The sequence below is a fragment of the Merops nubicus genome, unplaced genomic scaffold (assembly GCF_000691845.1).
Source record: "Merops nubicus isolate BGI_N331 unplaced genomic scaffold, ASM69184v1 scaffold18614, whole genome shotgun sequence".
Taxonomy (NCBI): domain Eukaryota; kingdom Metazoa; phylum Chordata; class Aves; order Coraciiformes; family Meropidae; genus Merops; species Merops nubicus.
In genome coordinates this window covers 5,847-15,768 of record NW_008605124.1, presented here as the reverse complement: position 1 = coordinate 15,768, position 9,922 = coordinate 5,847, and the positions used below count along the sequence as shown (strand labels likewise).

The 9,922-nt window shown below is 43.2% G+C and overlaps 1 protein-coding gene across 1 annotated transcript in view; it reads left to right on the top strand.

Moving 5' to 3' along the window:
- The window catches only part of LOC103771927 (fibronectin type-III domain-containing protein 3a-like), a 25,286-nt gene that overhangs the window by 15,086 nt on the left and 278 nt on the right, over positions 1 to 9,922 (top strand). The window contains exons 10-25 of the mRNA XM_008939247.1: positions 801 to 854; positions 1,497 to 1,618; positions 1,708 to 1,882; positions 2,136 to 2,222; positions 2,511 to 2,649; positions 3,136 to 3,204; positions 3,422 to 3,540; positions 3,639 to 3,744; positions 4,333 to 4,508; positions 5,302 to 5,415; positions 5,893 to 6,042; positions 6,157 to 6,437; positions 7,183 to 7,395; positions 7,690 to 7,856; positions 8,792 to 8,913; positions 9,859 to 9,922. The exon at positions 9,859 to 9,922 is cut by the window's right edge and continues 278 nt beyond it. Coding sequence (XP_008937495.1) covers positions 801 to 854; positions 1,497 to 1,618; positions 1,708 to 1,882; positions 2,136 to 2,222; positions 2,511 to 2,649; positions 3,136 to 3,204; positions 3,422 to 3,540; positions 3,639 to 3,744; positions 4,333 to 4,508; positions 5,302 to 5,415; positions 5,893 to 6,042; positions 6,157 to 6,437; positions 7,183 to 7,395; positions 7,690 to 7,856; positions 8,792 to 8,913; positions 9,859 to 9,922 — 2,158 coding nt within the window. The remainder of the gene's footprint in view (positions 1 to 800; positions 855 to 1,496; positions 1,619 to 1,707; positions 1,883 to 2,135; positions 2,223 to 2,510; positions 2,650 to 3,135; positions 3,205 to 3,421; positions 3,541 to 3,638; positions 3,745 to 4,332; positions 4,509 to 5,301; positions 5,416 to 5,892; positions 6,043 to 6,156; positions 6,438 to 7,182; positions 7,396 to 7,689; positions 7,857 to 8,791; positions 8,914 to 9,858) is intronic.

The window sequence follows — 9,922 nt, the reverse complement described above, 5'->3', positions numbered from 1 at the left end:
GCAGGAAATATTCTGATTTGGCAGCACTGGAAAGGATTAGAGCCTTTATATGTATTGCTTGGGGGTCCTGGGTGATAAATAGATATGACTTAATGTTATAAATTAAGAATTGTGATGATTCTGACCTGTTTAAAATTAATTTCTTTGGCTTGTTTGTAGATTTAAGATTTTTAATCTGGCTTTTGAATATATACATATATATATATGAATATATAGTATCTGTGAAGACTTGTTGGTAACTGTTTTCTTGCCTTTTTGTGTTTTTCTTATGACTCCCCTTATCCCTGGAAAACTGTTTCTACCTAAACGACTTCAATAAATGAAATTATTTGTATAATCTGGATTTAGAAAGCAAGGGAAGTTCCCACTTGATGTGTCACAACCAGCACAAATGCTGCTTGTCTGGATGCTCACACTGCTCAGGCAGTTGTGAACACGCAGTGCAAGGACACAAAGAAGAAAAGGATAAAAATCTCCATTGCATTATTCATAAAACCCTTCTGAGGAGTTAAACCAGTTAGAATTACTCCCTAGTTTTTTCCCCCTTTCTTACTCATTTTACTGAGGACGTGTGTCTGTGCCCACAGTAGTTTCCTATCATCACAAGAGTGTTTGTGGAAGAAGAGAGCTGTTCCCTGGGCCTGCTGCAGACATTTTAAAGCTCAAATATTGAGTTTTAAAAGTCTGTTGGAGTAGATCATATTTAATTGTTAAATGTTTTGGGTTTTTTTTAATGTGTAAAAATATTTATACAAGGACAACCGTTTGATTTTTAACTTTTTGTCATTGTTTCTTTTCAGTCCTCAAATGACAATGGTTCCAAAATAACCAATTTTCTTTTAGAATGGGATGAGGTAAGACCTTTTCTAGTAAAAACAAAACAAAAAAAAATCATAATGACATCTGTAGACCAATTATACTTAAAAATACTTTTAGCTTAGGTACATCAGCTATTTTCAGTGCAACTGTCCAGACAGTTTTAAAGGGACAAGCCAATTAAAAAGCTTGATTCAAGGGGCTGGTCTTGCAGCAGTGTGGGCAGACAATCCTTACAGCTCTGAAAGGCATAAAACTCCTTCATTTGCCTTTCAGAGCATCATGAATTCCCTTGCTCTGTTTCAGTGGGCCAGCAGTTGGCTTGTGTCTTTGCAAATTACCACACAGCTCCTGAACTTCTTACTGAAATGTATCCCAAAAGGATAAAAAGTGTTTTGTTGTGTTTTAACTGCAGTCATTTCTTACCACTTCTGGCAAATCCACAGTGCCAAACAGCTCCACCAAGGTGTGGCTTTGTTATCAAGAATGTGAGCAGCATCCTCAGTATGACCATGATGAGAAGAGCTTTTTATGTTCCTTAGGCTTGCTGATTTTTGAAATTATTCTTTAATTAGTGAAATGAAATTTAGGAAAATTGAGAGGGAGGAAGTTGCCCTTAGCAGGGAGCATACAATCCCTGTGCAAAATTGACTCAGGTTGTTCTCCTTTTCTTTTTTCAGGGGAAGAATGGACCCTTCAAAGAATGCTACTACGGGCACCTGAAGCAGTACAAACTCACCAAACTCTCTCCTTCTACAAAATACTCCCTCAGATTAGCTGCTAAAAACGACATCGGCATGAGGTAAGGAATGCCACGTTATCAGAGGACTTCTTTTCACATCAACTCCCTCTGCTGCTGTCAACATGTCTCCAAAAAAACACCTTTTGCAGTGGCTTCAGTGAGACCGTGACCTACCACACAGCAGGGATGGTGCCCCCAGCCCCTTCCCCCCCTGTGCTGCTGGAGGCTGGAGTCACCTGGCTGGCCCTGAGGTGGAGCCCCCCGAGTGGGGTGTCTGCAGATGACTCCCTCACCTACACTTTGGACGTGGAAGAAGAAGGTTCTGTAAGTGGCTGGGGTTTGTTCCACCTCTAGAAGCCTCACAGGCAGCAGGGATTGAATAAAAGTTGAGCTCTGTGGTTTGTTTCCAAATAAAATGCTGCTAAATGCCACCAGAGTTGGCAAGTGTTTCATGGGCTCCTGAAACAAAGATTGAAGTTCATGCTCAAAACAAAAATTCGACCCATCTGATTTGTTTTTTGGTGTGTTGTGGAAAATTAGTGATTGCCTTTGTTCTTATTTTGACCCTTCTTTACAGGGTTATGGTTTCCAGCCCCAGTACAATGGAGAGGAACTCTCGTGCACTTTAAGAAATCTAAGGAGGAGTACATCCTATAAGTTTAGGGTTTGTACTGTGTTTTGTTTCTAATTCAATTAACAACAGTGTTCTTTTCTGGACTCCCAGCATTGTCATACAGCTAAGACCCTTTCTGTGGAGACAGCAGCAGAAAATGACCTGCAGTACTTGTGTTAAATAGATTTTGGGGGAATCAGATTTTTTTGCACTAGCTGATTTTGTTTTCTGTTAAATTGTTGTCTTTTCTTGGGGTTTGGAGTTGTTTTCATGGAAGAACTCAGCAGGATGTGACTTGTCATGAAATCAAACCCTTATTTATATTTATTCCTGAAACAGCTTTTTGCCTACAACAGTGAAGGAAAAAGTAGCCCTAGTGAGGTGGTAGAACACAGCACCAATCCTGACAAACCTGGACCACCAAGTAAACCAGCTGTGAAGGGCAAGATCCATTCACACAGTGTGAAAGTGACGTGGGGTAGGTGACCTGTTGTTCACACCATGCTTCAGTGCTCCTTATCAACATCACACAGTGATGCAGGTTAAAAAAAAAAACAGAGAAATACATAACATCACCCAAAAAGTGCATGTTGGTTGGTTTGGGGGCTGTAGGATGAAAGTCCTATTTTCTTTCTTCATTTTAGCCAGTGCTGGTGGCTGCTGTGGTAGCCTCTAGATTTAATGTGAGGCTGGGATAATTTTTATGTGCCCTTAACCAAAAATACAAGATGATACCAGAAATTGGCAGCATTTTCCTAGTTACTCTTCTTCCTGGCATAATCACAGTTAATAAACTGTGCTGGGAAACATTGTGAACATACCAGTACACAGTTTTCTAGTTCTGTTTGAATTGAGCTTTCTCCTTGGATATATTCTGTAATGAAAGAATTTGTTCTCTGAAAATTTGATAAGAGAGTAATGCTTTGGTTTGAAATCTATCATTTAAGATGTTGATTTCTTTCAGAGCCACCTAAAGATAATGGAGGATCAGACATTTCTAAATACTTTTTGGAGATCTCAGACACATCAGTGGGTAAGCAGTGATCTTTCAGTGCTAATGGAGGGTACTGATCTCACCAGCCCTTGCTCTGCTGATGACTGTTGGGTTCTCACGTGTGTGTTGTGTTACTGAGCCTTCAAATTGGGTTTTGTGGCTTGGCAGTCTCCTTAATTAGTGATGTGTGAGGGAATATTCAAGGCTGAGTTTTCCTGAGGTTTAGGAGTGTGAAGTGTTGTCTGTCTTTCAGAAGGAGGTAAGTGGGACAACATCTACAGTGGCTCCCAGAGAGAGCACGTGTGTGATCACCTCAAGCCTGGCACCACGTACAGACTGAGAGTTTCCTGTGTCAGTAAAGGTGGTGAGAGCCAGGTGAGAAAAAATGAAAGCAAACTTGCTTCTGAAAGCCATTTCTCTGCTTCAGTGAAATACTTGTATTTCCACTCTAAAACACTGTGTGTTATTGCCAGGCTTCTGATGTTATGACTGTTACAACATCAGCTGTTCCTCCTGGCCCGTGTCCCCCTCCCTGCCTGGCAGGCAAAGCTAAGCCCAAGGAGATCACTTTGCAGTGGGGTAAGCTCCAGTGTTGCTGAGTAAAATACTTTTCTGATTTTAAATGTCCTGAAAGAAAAGAAGAAAAATATAGATAGATGTTGTTGGTTGATTTTGGGGCTTTTTGTAAGAGGACCCAAGCTTGCTAACCACCTCTGATTTGGTGATCTGTGCATGAGCAGTGGCATGGGGAGACCTTAGCAGACAAACTTCTTCCAGTGAGAAAGCTGCTGACAGCCTCTCTGCTTACACATTTGACAATTTAAAAGCTCACCTTCCTTATTTTTATCTCCATAAAGGAGATAATCAAAAAGTACCAAAGATACACTGGTTTTTGAAGGAAATGTGGAAAATACCTGGAAAAAAAAAGGCTGTTTTAAGCTGATCTGTTGGTATCTAGGGAGAAAAAAGCAAGCTTCATAAAGTGCCTCTGCACAGCTATAGAATAAAAGCCTGCACTCTAAATTGAATTTATTATTGAATTAAATGAATTAAATTTGAATTCATCTGACTAAAGCTATAGCTTGAGAAAGCTAATGAGAACCTACTTTAAAAAGTGCTCTGTAAAATCAATAGGGGAGGGAAAAAAAATGTTAATTTATTTCCTAGGCCCCCCATCTGTAGATGGAGGCTCTGAGATCACTGAATATATTCTGGAGATGGCAAACTCTGAGCAAGAGGAACGGAGACAACTCTATCAGGGTCCAGCATGTGAACACTTGGTGAACAACCTGCTGCCAGGGAGGACATACTGCTTCTGGATACGAGCTGCAAACAAAGTTGGGGTAACCACTGTGCCAGTGAGATGAGGGATTTTTGTACAGAAGAGAGAGTAATGAGACTGTTGTCTCAGCAGCCTGCTGGTATTTTGTAGTTCTATGTTCTGTCGTAGTTCTGTTGAAGGAGGAAAATTTCCTGCAGCATAAAAAACACAATTTAAAGAAGATTCAGTAAACCAGGGCTGAAGAAAAGACTGAAAGTCCCTGGCTAAGGGGTTGTTCAGGGTGTGTTGGATTTCTGTTTAGAGCTACTGTCAGTGCTGAAGGTAACTAGTCCAGAGTTAGTGCTAGTTCCTTAGTTTGTCATTCTCTTACTCCTTGGAGTTGTTTCTGTGGCTGCAGTGTAAACCCTGCCCTGGAGGAACCCCTTCTGTTTGTGCCATAAGCAGTTGCCTTACATTGGCCAATTAGTGTAGGCTCTGCAGACTGCTGGTGTGGGGATAGTATTGTGTAGAGAGGGGTGTGTTCAGAGAATGCTGGGTCTGAACGAGGTGGGGGTAAATGTTAGTTGCATAAAAGTCTGCCTGAAACAGTACCCAGCTGCTTCTGGAAGCCAGATCCTGGCAACAGGGAAGGAGGAGTTACAAAACAGTGGGAATCAGGAGGGAGGACTGCAGATCTCCCCTAGGCATAGGGCTGGTGTTGAGAGTAAACTACCTGACAGGAATTTTAAACCATGCTGTGAAACTAAGCACTGAACTCTTCTATTTATTTCTCTGTCGAGTTACAAATAACTTGTTTTCTTCAGCTGGTACATTTGTGCATCCTGCAGTACTCATGCAGTCCTGTTCCCTTACAGTTTGGCCCCCACTCTGAGAAAGCAGAGGTCTCTACAGCTCCAGGACCCCCTGACCAATGTTGCAAACCCCTGATAACCTGTAAAAGTGCAACTTGTGTCGTAGTTTCGTGGGAGGTAGGTGTTGACAATTCACTAATACACACATGACTAGCTGGCTTTTGGCATTGTAGTGACACGTTTGTGATACACAGAAATGAGAGAAATAAATGTGGAGGTGGAATGTTTTGAGCACCTCTGTTTGTAGAGGTGTACTTTGGTTTTGTACATTTTGCCAGCTGTGAATTCCCATTTTAACTGAATGAATCAGGTGCTGTTTAATCCTCCTCACAGTATGGTAACTCATATATCATTTATTTAGTTCATCCAGGTGAAGGTTGTGAGTCATTCAAACTCTGAACTGTGTTGTTCTAGCCACATGCCAAGACAGAAACCTTTTAAGAAGCTCAACTCAAAAGCCATACCCTTGGCTGTGGTGGAAAAGCCCTCGGGTTTCAGCCCCAGGGCTTCTCTGCTCTGTTGAGAGATCCTGCTTGCCTGGTGGAGGGGGGGGGGTGCAGTAGCTGAAACAAAACATGTCCTTCCAACCCCCAGAGCCCTGCTTGCAACGGTGCAGAGATTGGGGAGTACAGGCTGGACTGGGGCCAGGCAGAGGGCTCGATGCACATCGTTTACACGGGCCCTTGCCAGAGCTATGAAGTGAAAGGCCTCACACCTGCAACCACCTACTACTGTAGAGTCCAGGTAGGAACAACCTTCTGTGTGCAGCCCTGAGGAAAGGCACAGGGCCATCCAGTTACCTGAACTAACTCAGCTAGAAGGCAGCAGGTTCAGTAAGAGGCACGTGGTGTCTTTCAGGCTGTGAACGTCGCCGGCGTGGGGCTGTTTGGGGAGACCAGTGTGGTGAGCACCCCCCCCTCGGTGCCTGCAGCAGTGTCAGTGCTGCATTTACTTGAAGAAGATCAAGTGGAAATTGCTTTTCCTTTGTCAACGTGCCTTGCAATTCAATGGGAAGAACCCTGCTGCCATGGGGCAGAGATCACTGGATATAACATAGAGTATGGGGAGAAACAGCTCGTAGCTGTTGGAAGAAGTACGAGCCACGTCCTTGAGAACCTGCTGCCTGACACTCTGTACAGGTAAGAATTCTGAAGTCACATCTGCAGGATTTTCAAGCAGTAGCTTTGAGGGAAGTGTTTTAAATTTTGCTAATGATTTTTTCATCCAGCTTACAGACTATTTGCCTACTTCACTCCACAACTCAAAAAAAACCCCAAACTAAAAGTGTCCTATCCAGAATCAAGCCGTGAGGAGTTCAGGTGGCTGTGTGAAGATGAATGTTCTGTCTGCCTTAAAGCCAAGGCTCTGTTCCAATTTTTTTGGGCTTGGAATTTTCTTAAAGCCAAGGCTCTGTTCCAATTTTTCTGGGCTTGGAATTTTTTGTGAAGCAGTGTGTGTAGTGGAATGATCAATATCTCCCCAAAAAGAAGAGGGATGGAGGGGTGAGAAAGTAGCTGTTCCTGTTGGAAAGGAGCGGCTCTTCCTCCTTCCTTGAAGCTGAGTTCAGGTCATGGATCTTCAGCGTTGGTGGGAGGTGAAGAGTTCCAGGTTTACGTGGACCTGGGTGCTTGTTCACCCAACAGAATAAACCTGAACAATCCTGAGAACCACCAGAGCTTCATTATGTTGAAAACAATGTAATTAGGTTGACGCGTTTGGGAGTAGATTGTTTTTATAGTTAATTTCTAACTGCATTTTAATTGCTTTATTTATTGGCTTATTGTTTGGAGTTATAGTCTTGACAAATTTTTAACTCTTGCTTTATGACCTAGCAGTATTTTTTTCAGTGAATTAACCACAGAGCTTCTCTTCTCACCCTTCTAGAATCAGAATACAGGCCATCAACAGCTTTGGAGTTGGTCCTTTCAGTCATTCCATTAAAGCCAAAACGAAACCACTACCTCCTGACCCCCCTCATCTTGAATGCGTGGTCTTCAGCTACCAGAGCCTTAAACTTAAATGGGGTGAAGGTCCAAGCAGAGCTTTAATTCCCAACCCTACACAATTCAACTTGCAGATGGAGGACAGGTTTGGCAGGTAGGATAATGGGAACGTGACGTTTGTCCTTCTGGATAACAATCATGAAGGACATCACTGCTTTACAACTTCACATTCAAGATTTGAAGATATTTTAAGTGTTCTCACTTCTGTCTGCACTAAAAGTGATTTGGGCATCCCAAAGATTGCTCCTGAGTTTGCATTTTTTGTCACTTTTTTTTTTTATTAGACACAAAAGTGTTTGGCTTAAGAGACTGAGGTGTGTGAAAATTGGCGATGGCTGAAGGATTCCAGTTTGTCCACATTTTGTTGGGGTTTTTTTCTTCCCTCCAGGTTCGTTACTGTTTATAATGGTCCTTGTCACACATACAAGGTACAACGACTCAGTGAATCCACTACGTACTATTTTAAAATCCAGGCATACAATGATGCTGGAGAGGGAAGGTTTTCTGAAGTTTACGCTTTCACTACAACAAAGTCTCCACCAGCATCCCTTAAAGGTGAGAAACTAGAAACTTCTGCAAGCTGCTTATGTGGGGGGAGCACTACAACCTGACTCTCTTCCCAGCCCAGTGTCTTTCCAGGGTCTCTGTGGGATGGGGGAACAGAAACCTGCTTTATCTTGGTGTAAGGAGGGCTCCCTGTGCTGGGGTAGGACCAGCGTGTGGCTCTTTCACCCCTGACTGTGAGGATTTCTTCTCCCCTTTTTCAACTGGAAAGTCATTTTTTGGAGTTCTCTATCATCTGAGATGTGTTGTCATTTGCCTAAGTGCTCTTTGTAACTTAACTAATTCCTCTGATCTTCACTTTCTAATATGAGCATTGAAGTTTGCCATTAGAGAAAGCTGTCCTGAAGATGAGAACACTAATTATCTGCAGGAAAATTAGTTGACTCAACCACATTTAGGACATGTAATTACAGCTCTGGAGATAGCTGGGTGTTCAATACTGTTTTCTCCAGTGATTTGGGAGCAATAGACAGCAGAGACTCACCTTGTCAGCTTGAAAAGACAGAGAAGTGTAACCTACAGTGATCATCATTTAAGCCAATGTCATAAAAATATAACAAAGGAAAAGAAAAACAGAAACAAATTGCAATTGCCTAAAATTATTGATATGTCCATTACCTCTATGGTTAACAAATCCACTGGGAAGACATTAAGCTTTTAGATTTCCACTGCCTGGTCATTTCCATTAGAACTGAAAAGATTTTGATGGAAAATGTACAAAACCAAAGCCTAGCTCCAGGCAGAGCAAGAAAACTTCCTGGCTGCCACCAAAACCAGTGCCCATTTCCTCCATTAGCTGTGAACATGAGTCACTGTAATCACTGGTGATTTTGGACCTTTTTCTTCTGACTGAAAAACTGAGAACATCTGTAGAGACCATTGTTCTCTTTTCCTAAAATGCTGACAAACCCCTTTTTTCTTTCTAGCACCCAAAGCAACTCAGCTGGAAGAGAACACTTATGAAATCACATGGGAACCTCTACAGCCCATGAAGGGAGATGCCATTGTTTACATCCTTCAGCTTGCTGCTGGGAGAGAGTTTGATCAGGTACCTTCTATTTCACAGAAAGAACTTGAAGTTTTCTTCCTTGAAAAAAAAATACTGGGGGGGGGGGGAAAAACCCAAAGACATCTGTATTTGAAGGTTGATATTCTGCCTGGTGATGCTCATGGCAGGGATCCTGACTGCCAGGGGTGCTTCTTGTTGCAACTCAGCTCCTCGTGGTGAGATGTGAGGGTTCTGGTGCAGGCTCCTGCCCCTCTAGGGCAGCGAGGGGTGCCCCAGGGGGAAGTCAACCTGAAGCTTTGTTTCCCTGTTGACCTTTTGCTCACACTGTACAAGCAGATGGCTGCAAAGGTGGATGTGGGAGAGTGGGTTATCTGGAAGTGGGTTGACAGTGGTTTATCCTGTTCTCCCAGCGTTTCCTGTGGCTCTTTTGAGCCTTAAATCTTAGGATCTGTGGCATCTCTGCCTCTGTTAGTCACAGACAGCACTTGCCCCACGCTTGTAGGGGAGATGTGTGGGGCAGTAGTTGTGCAGAATCAGAATGATTTGGGGTTTATTCCTATATTTTCTGAGCTTTGCAACCCAGGTCTCAGTGTGGGGCAGGAAACTCTGGATGCTTCACAAGAGAACGACCCAGAAATCCTTCGGAAATAAAAGCAGAGATTGTAAATTGACACAATGAGAAGAACTCAGGGCAGTGTCCAGCACTGCTGGAGCTGAGGGGAAGGTGCTGTGTGAGATGAACCCCCCCTAAAGGTGTCCCCTCTCCTCTCCTCTCCCCACCCAGGTGTACAAGGGACCAGACACCACCTTCCGCCTGACGAACTTACAGACAAACTGTGCTTCGGAAATAAAAGCAGAGATTGTAAATTGACACAATGAGAAGAACTCAGGGCAGTGTCCAGCACTGCTGGAGCTGAGGGGAAGGTGCTGTGTGAGATGAACCCCCCCTAAAGGTGTCCCCTCTCCTCTCCTCTCCCCACCCAGGTGTACAAGGGACCAGACACCACCTTCCGCCTGACGAACTTACAGACAAACTGTGAATACCGGC